General features: G+C 42.8%; 2 protein-coding genes across 3 annotated transcripts in view; both read right to left on the minus strand.

Annotated features, from left to right (window-relative positions):
* Positions 1–7,182, minus strand: part of LOC134539266 (uncharacterized) — a 98,947-nt gene extending 91,765 nt beyond the window's left edge. Inside the window, exons 1-4 of the mRNA XM_063381090.1 lie at positions 7,098–7,182; positions 2,345–3,559; positions 2,309–2,313; positions 2,193–2,277 (exon numbers count right to left, since the gene is read on the minus strand). Of these exons, the coding sequence (XP_063237160.1) occupies positions 2,193–2,277; positions 2,309–2,313; positions 2,345–3,559; positions 7,098–7,182 (1,390 nt within the window). The remainder of the gene's footprint in view (positions 1–2,192; positions 2,278–2,308; positions 2,314–2,344; positions 3,560–7,097) is intronic.
* Positions 7,183–9,631: 2,449 nt separating this feature from the next.
* LOC134539505 (U3 small nucleolar RNA-associated protein 4 homolog) overlaps positions 9,632–24,384 on the minus strand; it is a 101,069-nt gene continuing 86,316 nt past the window's right edge. Inside the window, exons 14-15 of one of the 2 annotated variants that reach the window (XM_063381582.1) lie at positions 18,828–18,950; positions 9,632–9,804 (exon numbers count right to left, since the gene is read on the minus strand). In XM_063381582.1, the coding sequence (XP_063237652.1) occupies positions 9,688–9,804; positions 18,828–18,950 (240 nt within the window). In that variant the 3' untranslated portion in view covers positions 9,632–9,687. Of the gene's footprint in view, positions 9,979–18,827; positions 18,951–24,384 lie in introns of both variants that reach the window. The other variant, XM_063381581.1, reaches the window with a different exon arrangement.

A 24,384-nucleotide genomic window follows, 5' to 3' on the forward strand; every position in this document is an offset into this window, starting at 1 on the left:
ACACACCGATACTGTCTGGGATGGTCGCACTACAAGGAAACACCCATATTTATAAACTATATTTAAAAAAAAGTCACTATTGAGCCATTTGCATCTTACTGTTTTTGTATTCTTGTGTCTTTGCGTAGCTCATAAACCTGGCTTATTGAGTGAGCAAGCTTGTGTTTTTGTTACACTGATACAGTTTTGATTTATGCCAGCTTTTAAACGGCGGGAGGACGTGAGGTTACAATAAAGAAAAATGGAAGCAAGACTTTCGTAAGGGCTTATGCTATCAGGAAGTCAAGTGTAGATGTTACCGCATCAATAAATAAGAGAATGTGCGGTACAGTCGTCGTACATTTAAACGGGTAGTAACCTAAATTATTTCGCTTTTAATATTTAATGTTTTTGTTCATGATGTTAATTAATCTAATATACAAAAATTAATGTTTCTTTGTTTGTATTTTATCATCCGACTGCAATTAAATTTTGCACATTTGACCTTCGAAACACGTGGAAGGTCGCTGTCTAGGTGAGATTCTGATCAAACCAATCCTTCAGACGTAATTTAATTTTACTTAATAACTTTTTTCCATTGCATTAATATCCCATAGTTCATCCGATATCAATGAAAATTTGCAATGCATGAGCATTGAAACAATGGAGGTATTAATTAGTCTATGGAGTGGTTGTCAATTCTAAAGTCAAAGTCAACTGGTTAGCAATTTGGTTGCAAAACAGATCCTAGGTGTATAAAGGCTAATAAGCTATAAATTTGTTTAGTAGTTTGAAAGGAACTCGCCAGGAAGAATCGTAAATATGCCATCATGTAATGACTATTACTGAACAAACATAATACTAAAACAATGCAAGAAATTAGGGTTAAATTTCATCATAGCCAAAACTTGTTTTTCTATGCAGAAGGAAATTGTGGGAGAGGGAGGGGGGAATTAAAGATTGTTCTCATTTTAAATTTCAAGAATTAACATAGCAAAGACTCCCTTACTTCTTACCACCGTGTTTAAAACACGAGAAAGGTCACTGTTTAGGTATGATTTCGATAAAATTAAGGTGGCGCGCAGGTAATATCGAATAATTACCAGTACGTATTTTATGTCAGTTTCTCTTTTTATGGTCCAAATAATAATGGTGGCATGCAAGTCGAGAGATATGTAGACATAAAAAGAGAGATAGATATAGAGATGGAGAGAGATAGAAAGAGAGACAAGAGAGTATAATAGAGAAATATAGTGATTGAGAAAGATATAGATATAAAGAATGTGGTGTGTGTATATATATGTATTTGTATATATATAATTATACATATATATACATATAGGAGACCATTATATAGAGAGATAGAAGTAAAGGGTTAGAGATATAGAGAATTATACAGCCATATTTACATAGACCAATATATATAGATATAGAGAAATAAGGAGATATAGTGAGATATACAGATAGATTGAAAGAGATGGAGTGATGAATTGAAATAGGTATAGAGATATTAAGAGATATATAGATACATAGAGTTACAGAGAGATAAAGAAAGATATAGATAGAGATGCTTTGTACGTGTGTACAAAACTTCAAAAAAATTACAATATTAATTAAAGAGGCATTGAAACGCATGTCGGGCATTAGCTAGTTCATAATAAAAACCATGTATTTAATTGTTTATAAAATGTTTTTCTACTAAACTTAAAGGCAGATTTTTACACCAATCATAGCATATACTGAAAGCATGATGTGGTATACAGATTAAGGATTAACTGTTCATATGAATATTCATTCATTGTATCATACATTAAAACAATAAAAATTAGGTTTTGCAAAACTTATGGGAACCTGAACGAGGCAGGGTTTTAGGAAAACCTTATTTTTATTTATTTAATGAATTATATACTAAATGAAGAGTATGAAAATAAGGCTACATAAGAATGGTTAAACTATATACCACATTATATGCTTTCAGAACATGCTATGATTGACATACGAATTTGCCTTTAAGGTCATAAAAACATTAAACAAGAACTTGCAGAAAACAGTGTTTATAAACAATTAAATATTGTTATATTATGAATTTATAAAAACATCATTTGCAAAATGTGAAGAATCAGAAGCAAAATAATTTAGGATATAATGCCCCCTTAAACTGGCATTTAGGAAGCTAAGCTGATACTGCAATGTGACATAAATGAGACACTTACCGCGCGAGATCTGGTACTGAACAGGCTGGTGCTGAGCAGGCTGGTGCTGAGCAGACTGGTGCTGAACAGGCTGGTGCTGAACAGGCTGGTGCTGAACAGGTTGGTGCTGAACAGGCTGGTGCTGAACAGGCTGGTGCTGAACAGGCTGGTGCTGAACAGGCTGGTGCTGAACAGGCTGGTGCTGAACAGGCTGGTGCTGAGCAGGCTGGTGCTGAGCAGGCTGGTGCTGAGCAGGCTGGTGCTGAGCAGGCTGGTGCTGAACAGGCTGGTGCTGAACAGGCTGGTGCTGAGCAGGCTGGTGCTGAGCAGGCTGGTGCTGAGCAGGCTGGTGCTGAGCAGGCTGGTGCTGAGCAGGCTGGTGCTGAGCAGGCTGGTGCTGAACAGGCTGGTGCTGAACAGGCTGGTGCTGAGCAGGCTGGTGCTGAGCAGGCTGGTGCTGAACAGGCTGGTGCTGAACAGGCTGGTGCTGAACAGGCTGGTGCTGAGCAGGCTGGTGCTGAACAGGCTGGTGCTGAACAGGCTGGTGCTGAGCAGGCTGGTGCTGAGCAGGCTGGTGCTGAGCAGGCTGGTGCTGAACAGGCTGGTGCTGAACAGGTTGGTGCTGAGCAGGCTGGTGCTGAACAGGCTGGTGCTGAACAGGCTGGTGCTGAACAGGCTGGTGCTGAGCAGGCTGGTGCTGAGCAGGCTGGTGCTGAGCAGGCTGGTGCTGAGCAGGCTGGTGCTGAGCAGGCTGGTGCTGAGCAGGCTGGTGCTGAACAGGCTGGTGCTGAGCAGGCTGGTGCTGAACAGGCTGGTGCTGAACAGGCTGGTGCTGAACAGGCTGGTGCTGAGCAGGCTGGTGCTGAGCAGGCTGGTGCTGAGCAGGCTGGTGCTGAACAGGCTGGTGCTGAACAGGCTGGTGCTGAGCAGGCTGGTGCTGAGCAGGCTGGTGCTGAGCAGGCTGGTGCTGAACAGGCTGGTGCTGAGCAGGCTGGTGCTGAGCAGGCTGGTGCTGAGCAGGCTGGTGCTGAGCAGGCTGGTGCTGAGCAGGCTGGTGCTGAGCAGGCTGGTGCTGAGCAGGCTGGTGCTGAGCAGGCTGGTGCTGAACAGGCTGGTGCTGAGCAGGCTGGTGCTGAGCAGGCTGGTGCTGAACAGGCTGGTGCTGAACAGGCTGGTGCTGAGCAGGCTGGTGCTGAACAGGCTGGTGCTGAGCAGGCTGGTGCTGAGCAGGCTGGTGCTGAACAGGCTGGTGCTGAGCAGGCTGGTGCTGAGCAGGCTGGTGCTGAGCAGGCTGGTGCTGAGCAGGCTGGTGCTGAACAGGCTGGTGCTGAGCAGGCTGGTGCTGAACAGGCTGGTGCTGAACAGGCTGGTGTTGCAGCGAGGCACAGCTGCAAGTGTTGTCTTAGGTCACAGGTCAGCGGGTCCGGACCTTGATCAGTGTTGCATCACGCACGACTTGTACCCTATTTTCAGAATGAGAATCTTCTTGAGAGGTTATCTCATGGCTGTGTGCACCTACTAGTTGGCTACTGTTGAACCCCTTTCAATGAAGTATCATATGTTCGAGTAGTTGCGAATAACACTATCACTTTGATTAGGCTCTAAATAACTAATTTTGCGATAACTTGAATATATGCATATAATCTAAATATGTTACAACCATACAATTTTCTAGTTAAAATAATTCTTATGAGTAACCTAAATTATCGAGGATTTAAACCATTTTCCAATTCTTAGTGAAGTTTTACATTATGTATTCAAAATATTCATTTTAATAAATTAAAATTTAATTTGGAATTTTAATATGCACTGAGTTCTTCTCATTCGGATTGCCTTCCAGCGAGTTTCAATCGAGCAAAGAATTTAAACATACAAACATTAGACTATGCGCGCAACATTAATTCGTAATTCTCATAATATTAAAAAGAAAATAAAAATCCGCAATGGAAAATGATATGTGTACAAGAAAAACACAGTGTATATTCAAATCCCAAATAAAATTTTAATTTGTTAATAAGAATAGTTTAAATACATCAATTTCAAAGTTTACGAAAATTAGGGCAAATGTTTTAAGTTCTTAATAATTTAAGTTACTCATAAGAATAATCACATCTGGAACATTCTGTCTGTTCTCCTTCCACCACCAGTAGTATAAATTTGCAGCTCCAAGCGCTGGCTCCTGTTTGAGTAGTGAGAAGGTGGTCAATGTCCAAACACCTCTGATGTCACGCCAGTCATCTTGAATAAACTTAAACTTAACCTTGACCTTTGACCTTGAACCCAGAGGCCATTTTGGACCCACAATTTTTGTCCACCATTTTAAACAACGCCATCTTGGTTTCTAAAATATTCCACCAATAGGTTCTTAGAATATTCCACCATTTTGAATTCTAGAACTTTCCACCATATGCATTGCAATTTTCTTTAACACCCACCATCTTGAAAATCTATATTTTGATTCGATTTAAATGGCAAAAATAATCAAATTTATAAAAAAAAAATAACTAATAAAATTTTATTTCGAAATTCTGCGATTTTGAAGATTTGCCGAAATCTTTAAAAATCCTTAATTATCATCCAATTTTAAAAGGGGGGAAAAATTAACGAAAAAATTCATTTCATTAAATTTTAATAAAAATTCATACTTGCATCATGGAACCTTTGTTCGAATATGACGACGTCTGTTCGAATAAAATTGACGACAGGTCCTTCCTCCACGGAAGACACCGGCAGACAGAAGCCATCGTGTCCCTGGGAAGAGCGGTTCGTCAGGGGGGGGGGGGGGGGAGAACTCCAGCTGAGACGAGAGATAAGACACGTAGGCCTGCCGTCTGGCCGGACGCAGCGAACTCTCGCGCCGCGCGCAGACTAAGTCCACACGGGACCTTAAAACTCAATATAAATTTTAAAATAGAAAAAGCAAAATAACTACATGGTGTACCAGCAATCAGTTCACAATGTTAAAAATACAAAATAGCTATCACAAAAAATTAATTAATTAATATATATTTTTAATATTTTTTTTTATTTATTTTAGGTATGCCTACTCGACTTAGGTATGCCTTGAAAACTATATATTCTGTCTGGCCAACTGTAAATAATTATTGTTGCGTTCTTGCGGTGTTATGGGCGCCTACCCTCTTCGCAGTAGATATCATGAATGCTGCTACTGGATTGACTACCAGACTGATAATCCAGCTAGCACGTCACTGCACTGTGTTACTGTCCAGAGAGTAATTATTAAAAGGAAATTTGGTATTGTTGTGTGAATAGTGGAAATTTGCATTACTTAACTGACGTTTGTTATAAATGAAATAGTAATAACTGAAAAAAATATGACTTTAAAGGGTTCTTAAATATGGGCGTGAAGTTACTGTTAACATGTGATTAAGCGAGAACAACCAAAATAATATATTTTGTATGTTATCATCTGTTCAAACCTAGGTGTCAGTAATTAGATGCAAATGACGTCATTGGAACACATTGAATACCATGCCGGTCTAGCTATACGTTGTCGGAGGCTTGAAGGCTCTCTTCCCAGGACCTCCAGGTGGTCTGCTGCGACGCTGGAACACTGGACGCTGTAAGCTGTAATTGGCGAACTACAGAAGATCTGAGGTAGCCGGGCGTCTGGCTGAAGAATCAACTTCCCTCTCGTCCTAGAAAGTCTGGTTTAAATTGGATCGGTCTCACCAATCGTCGTGGCCAATCGCAGCTGGCGCTGACATCAGTCGTCCGGAACCACTACGGGACGAAACAGGACCGACGCGGAAGTTGGCACTTGATGTCCCCGATACTCCCTATCTAGGACTTATTCAGTCCAGAAATTATCCTCCCAACTCGTAGAATGGAGAATTATAGATAGTACACGATCGCGGATGACGCGAATCTTCTATTCCTCGGGCGGCAACCAAGGCTTTGGTTCGCCCCAGCCCGAGAAACGTCTTCCCGCTGCAAGATGGCGATGGCGTCTCCCTTTCTTCCTCCTTATAACTATTTACTTTCCGTCCCTAGCAACCAAGGAGCTATAACTATCAGCAAACCAAATAGACTGCATAGTGAAATAAAACTTGGATGTTGGCGTGTAAGATTGCTGAACTATGACCAACTGAATAAAGTTTCCAAAGAATAATTCTTAGAAGACCCTGAAGTTAAAAGTGTGTTGTCTCTGATAATAAGATGTGTAATAGCTGTTATACTTTGGTTGTCCTCTTTACAATAAAATATTTAAATACATAATATCGGCCCATGAAATATACAATTAATGTTACAATAATAATAAAAATAATAATCATATAACTGTAAACAGTTGTACTGGTTACAGCCTATAGACCAAACCACGCTCTGCTACCAATTGTCACGCCCCTCGTCCCTCAAAATTAAATTATTTTAATTTAATAAAAAAAAAACCTTGGAAACTGCTGGGATCAAAAATATTAAGAAAATTAAAGTTATTGACCAGAGGTGGCACGAGGTTGAGAACAAGACAATTTGGAACTCCCTGCACACAAGCAACTTGGGAGCTAGTGGATCGTAAAATAGAAGAAGGTATATGGTAAATAAATACACTACATAAGTAGCTTGGTCTACTCTCACCACTAATGCCAAAGCAGATATTACACCAGCCAGTACGACGTCGTGGTAGCCATCTTGGTTCCGTAATCTTGTCGTCTGGTGGACGTCGCTATCTTATTTTCATCTTATGGCGGGAGCTGTCTATATATTAATTTAATTCTTAGCCACTAGAGTGCAGTAGTATTTATTAGCCATCTTGGCCACCATCTTGAAATTCTGTAATTTTGAAGCTAGAAATTCGGGAAAATTTTCATAAATCATTAAAAAAATCACTTCTTAAAATAATTGATTCGTTCCTGGAATTTTGTGGGCTTGTCCTGCAAATTCAGGCAACGGGACAGAACCACTCGCCGTGCAGGCCAGTCTCGCTGGTCGGGTGTGTGCTGGTCCAGTCGCCCTCTCCTCGCAACTGTTCCTGAAGTTCGGGAATTCCCATGCCTCCGTGCAGGTTGCCTGCACAGGCCTCATCACGGCGCACCGATGGCAGAACGCGATCTCATCGAGCTGTCCATGACACGACGACACGGCACACTTCCGAGTCATCTCTCTTCTCGCCTAGTCCTCGCGCGGATTCACTTTGTAATCGGTTTTGCACGTGCACCATTCATCCGCCTCGCTCGCCGAACTGTTGTTATATGCTCCTTTAAGTTGGTCCAAATCAGTGGCTTCATTTAGCTTCGCGCTGTCCCGTCCGAGCAGTCGGGTCGGGATGTAGGTGGGAGGGTCTACCTCGGCACATCTCACGGCGGTGTCTAGGACCAGTAGGTCTCGCTCCTGGGGGGAGGGGGACCAGAGCTCAGTCTTCTCTTTTCATGTGCCTTTCTGTCGCACCAGCTTCCTTGCACCTGTCCCTGACTGTGGCGAATTTCGAAAGTTTACATTTGGGACACACTAGTTGGGCGCCATCTTATCGCAGTCCCACTGCCTCCCTGGACCATGGGGTCATCAGGGGTTGGCGTCGGCTATGTATCCGAAGGCAGTGGTGCATTGGTGGTTGGGCCTTTATTTATGGAATTACACTTACTAAAATGAAGATGTGTTTATTTATACTACACATCCTGGGCATGGTGCTATTATATAACTGGCATAGTCGCTTTTAGAGTTGGTGATTCACCCTTATGCACTGGGATTCCGCTCACTCGCGGTACTCTAAGACATGGAGGATGTTGCCGGAAGTTAGGTTCACGTCACGCGGCAGATGTGGTACGTACAAGTACGTTAAAGTTAGCTAATTATTCATAAGCAAAGCACTGAATTTGCGCACGCCTAGGCAATGCTGATGAAGACAACGGAACAGCTAGTCTCCTCATGATGAGCTGGGCAGAGGGTTCGGTAGACCCGCGGCTCACTGTAAAGTCCCAGTTAATAAACGTTACATAGTTTAGTTACACATGAAGCCCGGAAGCAGCCCCGTGTGGGCGAAAGAAGAAAAAGCTTCACGGCTAGTCCACTTTACAAACTGGTGGGTCCACATACGAGGCTCGCTTTAAAACCAAGAAAATTATGTAAAATGCAAAAATGAGTCACGGGGAAACACCAAGTGATTAATTAAGCGACTGGTTGTGTCTCTGGCCGAGTCGAAGGAAGCCGGTCATGGAATGGATACAAATGGATTCAGATAACATAAACTATTGCTGTTGATCAGTGATGGCTGATGGTGGGAAGTGAAGGCCTCATGGTGCACACACACATCTGGCCTCGGCGCCGCGTGAACGACAACTGCTGTGTCCCCCGGGAGGCGTGCGATGACTGGGGTTACTTTCGCGTGCCAAGTGCACCAAGAACGGGAAACGAATCTGGCCAGGAGTTAGACGTATTCACATAGAAAATAAAACTTACATTACTTAGTGTTATTAAAATGTTATAAAATCATTACCACATGTGTTTAACACAAAGTACACATTATATTCGGGCGGAAGAATACAGCCATACCCAGCAGAGTGACACATGCGTTGAAGTCAGCGGTGCGATCTGTTCGACACACCACATTGCAAGCAAGTGCGTGTTCGTTGCACACCCCCTGGTGAGGCACCGATGAGGTCTGACGGCCTGTGCAACTAGAGGGAGCACCAACGGTCCAAGTCAAACTGTACAGAACACATTCTTGACAGACTGACAGACCGCAGCGACAGAGTGATAGCAATGACTGACTGTTGATTGCTGGCACTGCCAGCGGATGCAAGTGGCCCTAATGCAGCTATGGGAAATTCAAATTTACACATAAAAACATGGAGAAACAGTTTTTCTATAAATACATAGTAGGTACCTTAAAGTCACATTAATACACACACACATACACGTCCAAACAGTGTGCAATATTTGTTTAGTTAAAACAATGTTGCTGTTTATATTCCGGGAACCACTGAAGCTGGAGTTAATCTAAACATAATGTCCACCAGGTCCTCCTGTAGACAACTGGGGATGTTGCACAATCCAGTATACATTAGTTCATGAGGCGATATTCCCTTTGAACTATGTGGTACTGTGTTATGGGAAGAAAAAAAAGACCAGTAAAATCATCTTAATCTGCTTAATTAGGAGCAACAAAAGTCACCACTTTTTGCTAATATATTTTGATATTTTTTAAAAGCCGAATATTGTTGAGACACTTATGTACTTGTTTCAACTAGTGCTATATTTAACAGCACAGTCTTTTACCTTTAAGTCATGAAATGGCCACTGGGTACACCTTAATGAAAATAATCAGTTAAGTGCAGTTGCATGCTAAAAATATTCATGAATGCCAATTAAAAGCATCCTCTCCAAAAGTCTAAAAGAGAGAGTTACAATATCTGAAGACCAGAAAAGGAAAGGAGATACAAAAAAAAAAGTCAAATAGGTGTGGTAAGAAAGGCCCACTGAACACAGAATAAATAAAACACATGTTAATGAAACATAAAGGATTTATTTTCAACAAGGTACAGGAAAGAGGTCGCTGGCATCACATGCCGAAGGTCTTCTGCTTGAGTGTCGGGGGCAGCTTGGCCAGGAGGGACTGAGGGCTCACCTCCACCACCACCAGCTCGTCCCGGCCCAGCCACTGTGCGTGCACCAGGTGCTGCCAACACAACCACTGTCCCTCACCACCCTCCAACACACACTGCGACAATCACCATCACATGCCACAGGTCTTCTGCTTGAGTGTCGGGGGCAGCTTGGCCAGGAGGGACTGAGGGCTCACCTCCACCACCACCAGCTCGTCCCGGCCCAGCCACTGTGCGTGCACCAGGTGCTGCCAACACAACAACTGTCCCTCACCACCCTCCAACACACACTGCCACAATCACATTCACATGCCGAAGGTCTTCTGCTTGAGTGTCGGGGGCAGCTCGGCTACCTCCACCACCACCAGTCACACTCACCCTGAGTGACTCAACCATACTTGCCAACTTTTCCAAATAAGAATTAGTAAAACTCTCGAAAATATTAAATTTTAGCGTAAACTCCACGCGGCATTTTTTCATTTAAAAAATAAATGATCCTACAAATGCATATATATTTGTTTTAAATATTAAAAACACCCTATTTCTAAAATAAACCCATAAGACATTTACTAAAACCCACTTAAACAAACTGACAAACACTTTAGGCCTAAACACTGATGTTCACACATTTCATCCAAAAATTGGCATTAAAAGTGTACCTGATTACAATTTTTGCAGTACCATAGGCTTAATTACAATAAGGATTAAGTTATATCCTTTTTTTCAACTATTTGTTAAACATCACCAATATATGTACTAATGTAGACCCTCAGATATTAAAACACATTCAAATTATAGTAAAATTTTTAGAGCACACATAAAAAATATTCTTATGACTAAAACTGTAAAAAAACTTATATTAATTACATGAAATGCAGCAGAGTACTATTGTCACCAGTCAGTTATAAAATAAACTTCAGCACAATCTAGTTCACAAAATGACTCCCTGATTATTACTTATTACTAAGTCCTAGTTATGTATAACAAAAAACCGAAGACTTTGATGAACTTCCGAAGGAAAAAATAGTCATTACTAAAGGCCTGAACACAATGAAGCAGACCGACAAAAATGTCACTACCAAGTCCCAAACATACTGATAAAACACATACAAAGAACTAATAAAGATAATGTTATGAAGGTTGGGAAAAAAAAGTCTTAACTACATCTGTTACTTTTTTAAGTACAGTGCTGTTGCTTTCTTAGCCTTCTTTAAAAATTGTTCACTGAACATGTGTTCAAAACACTTGTCTGAATGTTTGCTTTTTATTACAGAAATATTTTCCAGTACTCTGGTTGATAACAAAGACCTAAACTGGGACCTATTCTTTTTCACCAGACTGAACACACGTTCACACTCCGCGTTGCTGTGTGGTATTGTCAACACACCAAACATTACATTGCAAAGTCTGTCGTACTTAGGCTGCCCACAAACATTTTTTGCATGTGATATACTAACCCATTTTTTCACTACAGTGTCATCTTTAGGGACTAACAAATCTATGTTTTCAAGTTGCAGACTGGTAAACTGGCTTTGAAGAGAATCCAAGGCTGATTCTCTGGTTTCGTTCTCATCTACTGGTAGCAAAAATGGAAATATGTAAGTCTACGAAAAACTTGACATCACAAAAACTGGTATTTTCTACATTCTCCACCGATGCTACTCTTGCTTTGCTAATAAGTTCATCTTTAATGGGAAATTTGTTTAAAATGTAATCACAAGAAGCTGCAAAATAACTTCTGACAGACGAGAAAAATAGTTTCTTATCTTTGTCATTCAATGTATTAACAAACTCTGATGTTGCTGTACCAACTATCAACTCACTGTCTTGCCTCTGATTATCAGCATGATGATACTTTATATCAAACAAAGATGAATTTTTAAATGCAACTGGTTTGACAAATCGAAGTAATAAATCTTTATACAAATCACAAATTAATTCTCCCAAAATATGAATCTGTGGATGTGAAGACTGCAAAATGGTGTTAAATTTATCAAATGTGGGAATTACATTAAGTAAAAACAAGCAAAATGCTTTGTTCACAGATGATGATAAAAACATGAACAGTTTTTCTTCACGACTTAAACTGCCACTGGTAATGTTTACGAGAGACTTTTGATTTTCTGATCTAACTGAAGGAAATGTACTTTTACCTTCATTATGTGAAGTACCAGTTTTTTTGGTAATTATCTTATCTTCACTTTCTGAGTGTTTCCTTTTTAGGGAAAAGCCCTGTTGTGAGGATTTAGATGACTTTGAAACTAATGGCTGAACTGAATGATCTGAAGCTGGCTGTTTTGGTATTGTGAATGAACTTATCCCCACAGAACATGATGGTTTCACACATTTTACTTGGTCTTTGAAAAACTTAACAAAGGGTCCCACTGCTCTACTAATCTTGTCAAACTTTTTCCCAGGGATAACCATCTCGTACAGACATGTTTTAAAATTTTTCTGGTTTCACAACCATGCAAGTTTTGGAATTTTTTAAGGCAATCTTTCCGCTTACCACTCTTTTCAAGGTAATAAAAAATGTCGGTCAAAGCCTCTTCAACATTCAGTGGCAAATTGTCAGTACCCTTCTCGGCAGCTAAATTAATGCGGTGACAAAGGCAACCTATCACAAAAAGGTTTTCTTGTCGATTTTTTAAAACCGCAACTACACCATTTTTCTTACCCATCATAACTGCCGCATTGTCTGCCGAAAAAGCAATCATGTTTTTTAAAGGAATATTGAAACGTTCAAGTTCGTTTATGATTAAATTTCCAATATTTAGTCCGGTAGAATCGCCCTGCAAATCTGGCAGTGAAAGTACAGAAGACACAATGTTTTCAATATTTTTTATCAAAATACGTCACAACAATCGGGTACAATTTGGAGTCTGTATCGTTTGTACCATCAGTTGACAAAGAGAACGGACCTGTTTGCAGATGTTTAACGACGTCGTCCCTTGAATCTTTCGCCATTTCTTCAACAATTGCAGTTGTTTTGGTCCGGCCACACGCATACTTTTGTGCTTCTTCTGATTTCGGAAACATTTTCCGGAATAAAGGGCCCGCGTGGTCTGCTGCACTTAATGGAACGTTGTGTTCAATCAAAAAATACGTAAACAAACACTCGGCACGTGTGACGCTATCTTCGCTTGAACTGTTTGTGAAGAACGTGCTGATTTTTTGGCTGTTTTCGGAATTTTGAACGTTGCCTGCATTCTTATTAGATTTAACATGAAGTAATATGTCACTTCTTCCGCCATGAGAAATACTAATATCGCACCTACACACACTGCAGAATGCATATTTCTGACCTTTGTCCGACTTCAAAATGAACGAGAATTCTTCCGAATAATCTTTACGAAAACACTGCCAATAATGTTTTTTTACGCCACCGTCCATTGCAGATGCTACGCAATCAATCCATGCCAAATAAAAACCACCCGAAACGCTTACGAACAGACTATCAACAATAGACAACACGATATCAAAGACACAACATGGCGGCGTAACCAACCAAAAACGATTCGTAAACGATCAAGCGTTCAATTTATCGATCGACTTGGAACAAAATAGGTCGCAACAATCGATATCAGAAGTGTCAACAAAAACTGAAAAAAATCGTAAAAAATTTATAAGATTCGTAAAATCGTAAAGACGTATGTTTTTCGTAAATTTTACGAAAAAATCGTAAAAGTTGGCAAGTATGACTCAACGCTCTGCAGACACCCTGAGGGCCTGTGTGATGGTGCGGTCACACTCACCCTGAGTGACTCAACGCTCTGCAGACACCCTGAGGGCCTGTGTGATGGTGCGGTCACACTCACCCTGAGTGACTCAACGCTCTGCAGACACCCTGAGGGCCTGTGTGATGGTGCGGTCACACTCACCCTGAGTGACTCAACGCTCTGCAGACACCCTGAGGGCCTGTGTGATGGTGCGGTCACGCTCACCCTGAGTGACTCAACGCTCTGCAGACACCCTGAGGGCCTGTGTGATGGTGCGGTCACGCTCACCCTGAGTGACTCAACGCTCTGCAGACACCCTGAGGGCCTGTGTGATGGTGCGGTCACGCTCACCCTGAGTGACTCAACGCTCTGCAGACACCCTGAGGGCCTGTGTGATGGTGCGGTCACACTCACCCTGAGTGACTCAACGCTCTGCAGACACCCTGAGGGCCTGTGTGATGGTGCGGTCACACTCACCCTGAGTGACTCAACGCTCTGCAGACACCCTGAGGGCCTGTGTGATGGTGCGGTCACACTCACCCTGAGTGACTCAACGCTCTGCAGACACCCTGAGGGCCTGTGTGATGGTGCGGTCACACTCACCCTGAGTGACTCAACGCTCTGCAGACACCCTGAGGGCCTGTGTGATGGTGCGGTCACGCTCACCCTGAGTGACTCAACGCTCTGCAGACACCCTGAGGGCCTGTGTGACGGTGCGGTCACACTCACCCTGAGTGACTCAACGCTCTGCAGACACCCTGAGGGCCTGTGTGACGGTGCGGTCACACTCACCCTGAGTGACTCAACGCTCTGCAGACACCCTGAGGGCCTGTGTGACGGTGCGGTCACACTCACCCTGAGTGACTCAACGCTCTGCAGACACCCTGAGGGCCTGTGTTGTGTGATGGTGCGGTCACACTCACCCTGAGTGACTCAACGCTCTGCAGACACCCTGAGGGCCTGTGTGACGGTGCGGTCACACTCACCCTGAGTGACTCAACGCTCTGCAGACACCCTGAGGGCCTGTGTGATGGTGCGGTCACGCTCACCCTGAGTGACTCAACGCTCTGCAGACACCCTGAGGGCCTGTGTGATGATGCGGTCACACTCACCCTGAGTGACTCAACGCTCTGCAGACACCCTGAGGGCCTGTGTGATGGTGCGGTCACACTCACCCTGAGTGACTCAACGCTCTGCAGACACCCTGAGGGCCTGTGTGACGGTGCGGTCACACTCACCCTGAGTGACTCAACGCTCTGCAGACACCCTGAGGGCCTGTGTGATGGTGCGGTCACGCTCACCCTGAGTGACTCAACGCTCTGCAGACACCCTGAGGGCCTGTGTGATGGTGCGGTCACGCTCACCCTGAGTGACTCAACGCTCTGCAGACACCCTGAGGGCCTGTGTGATGGTGCGGTCACGCTCACCCTGAGTGACTCAACGCTCTGCAGACACCCTGAGTGCCTGTGTGATGGTGCGGTCACGCTCACCCTGAGTGACTCAACGCTCTGCAGACACCCTGAGGGCCTGTGTGATGGTGCGGTCACGCTCACCCTGAGTGACTCAACGCTCTGCAGACACCCTGAGGGCTTGTGTGATGGTGCGGTCACGCTCACCCTGAGTGACTCAACGCTCTGCAGACACCCTGAGGGCCTGTGTGATGGTGCGGTCACGCTCGCCCTGAGTGACTCAACGCTCTGCAGACACCCTGAGTGCCTGTGTGATGGTGCGGTCACGCTCACCCTGAGTGACTCAACGCTCTGCAGACACCCTGAGGGCCTGTGTGATGGTGCGGTCACGCTCACCCTGAGTGACTCAACGCTCTGCAGACACCCTGAGTGCCTGTGTGATGGTGCGGTCACGCTCACCCTGAGTGACTCAACGCTCTGCAGACACCCTGAGTGCCTGTGTGATGGTGCGGTCACGCTCACCCTGAGTGACTCAACGCTCTGCAGACACCCTGAGTGCCTGTGTGATGGTGCGGTCACGCTCACCCTGAGTGACTCAACGCTCTGCAGACACCCTGAGGGCCTGTGTGACGGTGCGGTCACGCTCACCCTGAGTGACTAACGCTCTGCAGACACCCTGAGGGCCTGTGTGACGGTGCGGTCACGCTCACCCTGAGTGACTCAACGCTCTGCAGACACCCTGAGGGCCTGTGTGACGGTTAGGCCCGCGAGATTCGCGGGCTATGTTTAAAGTGGATGTGTAGTATTCCTAATAAGGATCTTTTCATGCACTAAAGTAAATGAAATGTAGAGAAAAAAAATTAAAGTCCTGAAGTCAATACAACCACAAACGAATGGAAAAAAAAACAAAGTCCGAAAAAGATGTATATTTATATCTATTTAATATATAAGGAAATATATTATACATATTTAATAATATAATATATAATAATATTTATATAGAATAGTTATATGTATGTTTGTATGTACAACCACAAACAAATAGAATAAAATAATCTAAGTCCGAAATAACAACAACCACGAACGAATGGAATAAAAAAAAACAAAATCCGAAATGACAACAACCACGAACAAAATGTGATAAAAAATAAACAAAGTCCGAAAATGCGAACAACCACGAACGATGTTGTGAAAGGGGGAAAGGAAGGATGTTGGAAAGGAAGAAGATTGAAGGAGATGAAAGAATGGGAAGGTTTTATTCGGTGTCGTCCGAAAATGCGAACAACCACGAACGATGTTGAGAAAGGGGGAAAGGAAGGATGTTGGAAAGGAAGAAGATTGAAGGAGATGAAAGAATGGGAAGGTTTTATTCGGTGTCGTCCGAAAATGCGAACAACCACGAACGATGTTAAGAAAGGAGGAAAGGAAGGATGTTGGAAAGGAAGAAGATTGAAGGAGATGAAAGAATGGGAAGGTTTTATTCGGTGTCGTATATAAATGAAATATACCCACCTTTGAAGTTAGAAGAAAGTGCAGCGCTCCCAGGAACACCTCCACATGTCGGATCCAGCACACAGAGGCGTAGTCCAGCAGAGTCTTGAAGAAGGTCACCGAAGAGGTCGTGTTTTAGTAGAAGTTTAAGCTGAGAAATGATACAGCAGCAGGAAAAGAAGTGTGAATTGCAATGGCATGTTTTTGAAGAAAGGAAAGGAATATTTTTTAATGTTAATACTTGGTTCAGGAAATAAAGGAAACATTTTAGGAAGTAGGTAAATTAGGAGAGCACTTCAGGATACACGACATTGCGTGTGAAGTGTCTGCCACGGTGCACAGGCTGCAAGGCAATTTCAGAAGGAAGTTTAGCAAGCACAGAAATAGCATCGAAGCGCTTGGCTCTCGACAAAGCCACATAAAGTTGGCCATGACTGAAGACTGGATGAGGAAGGTAGAGGTCAACCCGCTCGAATGTCTGTCCTTGGCTTTTGTTGATGGTCATAGCAAAAGCCAACCGAATAGGAAACTGCGTGCGAGAGAAGATGAAAGGAAAATCTGCAGCAGAAGATGTAAGCTTTAAGCGTGGAATATAGGCTCTTTCACCTTTGAAGGATCCATTTATAATTTTTGCATCGGTGACATAGTTCGACATGCGAACAACGATGCACCTTGTCCCATTGCAAAGACCATGTTTGGGATCTAGATTTCGGATAAGCATGATGCATGTTCCAACAGCAAGGGTCAAAGAGTGAGAAGGAAGGGAAGCAAGTGTGAGTGTGTTTAACAACTCAACAGGCACATTCATCCCTCCTTCTGCTGTCTCCTCCAGCCTGTCGAAGCTCATGTATGTACGTGATTCCGTACTTAATCGGGACACCATCTGTTTGTTGATGACATCAACATCCTCATTTTTCGGACACAGTATCGCCCGGCTGCTGACGACTGCAATCATACGTACAACAATGATAGTAACACAGCATAAAGCTGACACATGCCATGTATATTGGAAAGGAAGATTCGCAGACGTACCTCTTCGGTGAGACCTTCGATACCGAACACAACCGAACACATGTCCGCATCGTCCTGTAGCACCATCGTACTCGGGATCTCGATGAAGTCTTCGGGCAGATCTGCGATGAGTGGTGTTAGCCCATCTCCCACTCGCATGAGGAAGTCTTGGAACTCCTCCTGGCCTTGGTCTGCCCTCATGTTGACTCTCAGGCTGAACTGCCTGAAGGAAGGCCACAATGGAGAGTTCTTGATGCAGGCATTGACCTGATCGGCCCGACCACCGTGCTGAACCACAGGCAGGACCTGCCTGAAGTCTCCTCCGAGCAGCAGAACTTTGCCACCAAACTTGGTGCGGTCATTGTTGGTGATGTCTCTTAGCAATGCATCCACTTGGTGAAGAGACTCAACGCTCTGCAGACACCCTGAGGGCCTGTGTGACGGTGCGGTCACACTCACCCTGAGTGACTCAACGCTCTGCAGACACCCTGAGGGCCTGTGTGACGGTGCGGTCACGCTCACCCTGAGTGACTCAACGCTCTGCAGACACCCTGAGGGCCTGTGTGATGGTGCGGTCACGCTCACCCTGAGTGACTCAACGCTCTGCAGACACCCTGAGGGCCTGTGTGATGGTGCGGTCACGCTCACCCTGAGTGACTCAACGCTCTGCAGACACCCTGAGGGCCTGTGTGATGGTGCGGTCACACTCACCCTGAGTGACTCAACGCTCTGCAGACACCCTGAGGGCCTGTGTGACGGTGCGGTCACGCTCACCCTGAGTGACTCAACGCTCTGCAGACACCCTGAGGGCCTGTGTGACGGTGCGGTCACGCTCACCCTGAGTGACTCAACGCTCTGCAGACACCCTGAGGGCCTGTGTGATGGTGCGGTCACGCTCACCCTGAGTGACTCAACGCTCTGCAGACACCCTGAGGGCCTGTGTGATGGTGCGGTCACACTCACCCTGAGTGACTCAACGCTCTGCAGACACCCTGAGGGCCTGTGTGACGGTGCGGTCACACTCACCCTGAGTGACTCAACGCTCTGCAGACACCCTGAGGGCCTGTGTGATGGTGCGGTCACGCTCACCCTGAGTGACTCAACGCTCTGCAGACACCCTGAGGGCTTGTGTGATGGTGCGGTCACGCTCACCCTGAGTGACTCAACGCTCTGCAGACACCCTGAGGGCCTGTGTGATGGTGCGGTCACGCTCACCCTGAGTGACTCAACGCTCTGCAGACACCCTGAGGGCCTGTGTGATGGTGCGGTCACGCTCACCCTGAGTGACTCAACGCTCTGCAGACACCCTGAGGGCCTGTGTGACGGTGCGGTCACACTCACCCTGAGTGACTCAACGCTCTGCAGACACCCTGAGGGCCTGTGTGATGGTGCGGTCACGCTCACCCTGAGTGACTCAACGCTCTGCAGACACCCTGAGGGCCTGTGTGATGGTGCGGTCACACTCACCTTGAACCTCCTGAAGGTGAAGGCCTGCTGCCGCTCCGACGATGCGTGCGCGTCCAGGTCTGTGCTGTCGGACAGCTCCAGGTTACTGCCGCGCGCAACCTTAGCATTCACTTCGTCGCTCTCCTACGCATGCCACCACAGCAGTGTGTGCCCTCAGCTCCTCCACACACACAACACAGTGCACTGCACAACTCTGCACTTAGGTGTATGTATATGCATTTGTGCTTTTATTAACTATTTCAAACAAACTTTAACAATATAATCCTTTCTAGTTAGGGCTGTAATTTGAAACAACTAAAATATCTAATCACCTACAGAAACAATATTTATTTTCTGTAAATAAGTCAGTAGTTAAAAAGTGTAATCTATAATTATAACCAATGACATGTGAGGAATCTGAAAGGATCAATTATCATGAACATTAATGAAAGGATAATATATATAAAGTAAAAGATGTAGGTACATCAAAGTTGCAACGAGGTTAGAGAAATAATAGCTGTATTCAATAAACAAAACTACTGAGTGAATAACATTACATGAAAGAGCAAAAGTGCATATGACAAACTTTTTTTTTCAAATAATTAATTTTATCAATTATGAAATACTTACTAAATGCAGGTGGCATCTAAATTAAAATTTTTTTACTAGTACAGAAATGAAGCATATGCACACTCTCTCCAAGCTGTGTTTCTAAAACCGTAACGTGTACAACGAATAAGAACTCATTCCAAAAGCCATCCACACATGCATCCAAAGTAATTCAGTCACTTCTTACAGGACTTTATAGTTTTGACAGCTTGTCATCTGTCTCTCACAAGCATTCTGTTTAAGAGAATGCTTCTGATGTTAGCATTGTTGACAAGGATACAATATTTAAAAACAGTGTTAAATAACATTTATTCAAATACTAACACTTAACACTCCAACAATGAAATGTACTGAAAATGGTTTCATTACAGGTGAGTAGCCTAAATATTTAAAAACAATATAGCTTTATCAGGAATGATACTCTTTTATTAATATAAAATTAAGATCACTGCTTTTGATTCCAAAAGAATAAACATCTTTTGGATGTTGGCATCATTGAGTCATAAGGCAGAGTGTGCATAAGACAAGAAAGTAATAGAAAACTAGGAAAAATTAAATTCAGACTGGTAAACAGTGCAGTGATTATTTTCCCTAAAAGTAATTCATTATCTGCTGAAAACTGAAGCAAGGTTTCAAGACCGACAGAGCTCGAGTGGATGTGAGGGTTTGAAGGACGGATTTCGAGTATTCAACCCTTGCAGGAGGATCGGAGGAGTCGAGCTGTGATTTCGACCAGCGACTGCACTCCTCACATAGCCCGATTCTGTGTGCGGGAGTGTGTTTGCATGAGCCACTATTTAAACAGCGTACTAGCCAGCCAAAAGAATTACAGTAGAGCCATTGCTACATACCTGTTAATTCTAGTAAATCCATAAACAAATGTGATTCATTCATTTTTCTTCCAAGGGTCATGTTTCCTTTCACTATTAATTGCGAGTATAATGATGGTCAACACAAACTCTCTCAAATGCAGACGATGGCACTCAAATTAATGATAATTTAAATAACATGATCTTATCTTTTCATGGCAGGTCCATGTTTCACTACGCTGGCGTCGACTAGGGTATACGCCCCTCACAAGCCCAATGTCCATCCCTTCGCCCGCCTGCAACACCCCATGTTCCGCCAATGCGTGTGCTTTTGCCTAACTTGTGTATTCTGTGTCATGTTCCCATAGTTATTTTATTTAACCTTAATTTAATATTGTCAATATGCTGAACCGATGTTCTGGACGCCCAATAATAATGGCGTGCATGCCAGAATTATGGTGCGCATGTGGGCAAAATTATGGCATGCATGGGTTCAGAGGGAACTTGTTGTACCCAGTATTTGTGCTAGAGAGAAATTATGGTGTGCCCTCCAACCTACAACCAAATTCATCTGCAGCAACTGTCAGCTGTCGACAAGCATGTCGTATGTCATGGCCACCATTTTGATTCTACTGTTTGCTGACAGTGCAGAGCTAGTGTCGACTGCAGATGTCAGCCATCTTGGCTGAGGTTCCAGACAGTTCAAGGTCAAACCCGTTGGGGAAGTGCTTGCGAGGCTGCGTTGCATGACGGAGTGTGGTGCCTCGGGTTCGAACCATTATCACAGGAACACATGTGTTTCCTTACAGCTTGTATGTTAACAAGGATGTGTTGTGCTTTGCACACGAATTTCGGAGCGCACCCGGTTTCGAAACACTTTTCATAACCTCTCAAAACACCAATAATTCAATAACTAAGTAATATTAATTTGAAGTCACGTGTTTAATTTTTAAGTTTTTATTGAAGTGTTCTTTTGTTTCATCTTAGGCAAACGTTTGAAATTAACCTCACATTCATTTTAGTTCAATGACGGGACGGTTTGTAACAATTATGTACTTAATGAAATTCACATAATTTTTAGTTTCCAAATGTATTTCATTTATCCATTTTTATTTTACTTATGGGGCTCCAATTAGGTATTATAAATGTAACAAAGTAAAGTAAATACTCATGTTTTGTTGTAATGTTGTAATACTCACTTATTTAGTTAATGTACGTGTAGAGTCAAGATTTTGTGGTGTTATTTTAAGACAAATTTTGGTGTAAAGAAATAAAGATTTCGGTGTTATATGGTTTTATTTTTTTGCTCAAAATACCCACGGCAAAATTTTCTTGCTTTTATGTACGACATGCAAATTTATTAAAACAAATATTAATAAACACTAAAACCTCATGATCTAATTACAATTAAGTTCATTTGCAAATTCATAGATAATTAAGTTCATTTGCAAATTCATAAATTCAAACATTTAAATAACTACTAAAAATTTTACGACTTAATAACAATCACATACACTACAAAATTACACAATTTAGCACTTCCAAAGTTACTATTAAGACGGTTTTATTGAAATGCTATCATAGTAAAATTTTCCACATTTTCTGGACTGAGACGTTGTCTTCTGTCACTAACTACCAGTGACAGGGTGGCCACTCTTCTGGGATAATAAAATTCCTGGTTTTTTCCAGGTTTTTTCAAGGGTGGTTTTTATCAATATTTGCATACAATTTGCATTTTTGTTACACAAAGCACACACAATATGATGTTTTATTGCCGTTAAACAATAGACAACTTAACTATAGGCTTAAAAATTAAATCAATGAACTTGCTTAAAACAAAACCTACCACCAACAAAAAATTTATAATCTCACGTCACAAAAATTACTTGACACCAAACGCACGTGTTTTGCCCCTCTTGCGTGGCTGGCTAATGCTGTTCTTCCCATCCATGCTACCGATATAGATTTTAAGATTACAGAAATTGCAAATAGCGTTCGTCCCGCACTTTGGATCTTTCTCCACCCATTCAAACTCTTCCGTACATTTGTCATTGTATGTGGTGACCGAACTCGTTGACATTTTGATAGTCTGCGCCAATTACATGTTAGATTAAAAGATTCAAAACAACGTCCCGCACAACTAAACTTTTAAAAAAAACTCGAGAAAAGTATCCGTGATACCGTGACGCAACAACATGAGCGCAAAGTAAAAACAAATATACATACAAAACTAGTGCTACCAACATGCCGTGCGAGAAATTACTACCATCCTACAACATTTTCAGCCAAAATGCTGTTGCTTTTGAATACAGAAACATAATAAGTATGGAAGTCTGAATTGTTAACGGTTTCTTACGTACTACAAAAGTTTTTAAATGCAATATGAACAAATTAACTTTCACAAAATATAGCACACGAGCACACTGTCGTGCTTCGACGGGTGGTGAACGTGCTCATTTAACAGCCGTATGTTATTGTGATCGTTACTTCATAAAAAAAATTCCCGGTTCTAATAAAAATTCCTGGTTGATTCCAGGTATTCCTGTTTTTTTTAAGAAATCCTGGCTATTTCCCGTATTTCCCGATTTCCCGGTTGGCTGGCCACCCTGCAGTGAGTACCTGGAAAATGAACGTTCTGCATCAACATTTGATGTTGGGAACCAGATTGCCCTTAAACTGGCTTGAGCAAATTCACTGTAGTCCCCTTTAAGGGAGCCAAGTACCTTTGCAACATCAATTTGGCTTGTTTCTGGCAATGAAAGTTCATCCTCAATTAGTTTTTTTGAAAGCAACATAGCCATGTATGAATGTATCAATGGGAAGATGGGAAACAGAAGGCAAGTTATGCAGAGACTTCTGTAGGTTTGCATCTTCTATGCTAACCCCACTCACATTTCTTGGGTTGAACAGCAAATTAATGGCATTAAAGACTCTTAAGACAAGGATGTCGTTTAACAGATGAGTTTTGCCTCAAACGCTTATGTTTCTCACTCGCGACATGTTTCACAAGCGTATAGCGTCTCTCGTAGTCTAGCCTGCAGTTACAGAATTTGCACATTAAAATTTTATCACTGAAATAAAATCCTTCGCTGGAAAATTCTTTCGATCGGTCACTGGCAGAAACCTTCGTTTTAGGCATTATCAAAAAATTTTTAATCACATAGGAAGAATTTAACCTCTTAATACGTAAAAACTTGCCGTGCTGGAAAGATCAAAACAATGGAGAACAGATGCGAATACAAACGCATACCGAATACCAACATACGTACGTGAAAATAAATACCAACATAAACATGTACTATTTATTATTTACAATCGTTACGTTAAGCAGGGTTAATATTACAGTAGAACACCGATTTTACATTACTGCTTTTTACGTTTTCCCGTTATTTGCACCATTTTTTTTGGGCCCGTTTTAACCTCATTTGATGCAATGCAATTAATTCCCGTTTATTACAACAAGCCCATAACCTACTTCCCGCTATTTACGCTGTTTGTTTTTGCAATGACCTACATAAATTCGTTATTCCCGTGTTTGTCATGGACGTCTTACCTTTGAAGATATAACTTTTGTATGAAATACAAAATCCTAACTGCTGTTGGGAACACTAGCGCTATATCTCGTCGATTTTTCGAAGTTCTCTTCTATTAAAAACGGTATTAACAGGCTGCCAACACTGGTATAATCATGGACTTCACGAGAACGTTAGCACGTGACGCTAGCGCTATAGTTTATAGAAATCCCTACTGTTAATCAATAACTTACACATTCAGGATTTCCGGCATGTATCTTTGTCAAGTCTGTTATTGACAACATGGTCGGCAGTATCGTGAAAGGAAAAACGTATTTTACCCGTGTAATTACTGTGTTTTTAACAAGATGGCAACAGGTAAAAAACGGAAAACATTATCGATTGACGAAAAACTTAAGTTTTTAAAGTGCGTGGACGAACATGTCGGTACTCGTGTTTCACTCGCTGAGAGGTTAGGCATCCCGATTTCAACACTGAACACAATTGTGAAAAATCGCGATATGATAGAAGAAAGTGTATCGCAGTGTGGTAGTTTTTCGAAGAAGCGAAAATACGTTCGTGCATCGAAATACGAGGAACTTGAAGTACTTTTGAAGGAATGGTTTGTTGGTGCAAGGGCCTCAAATG

The sequence above is a fragment of the Bacillus rossius genome, chromosome 15, assembly GCF_032445375.1.
Source record: "Bacillus rossius redtenbacheri isolate Brsri chromosome 15, Brsri_v3, whole genome shotgun sequence".
Lineage (NCBI taxonomy): Eukaryota > Metazoa > Arthropoda > Insecta > Phasmatodea > Bacillidae > Bacillus > Bacillus rossius.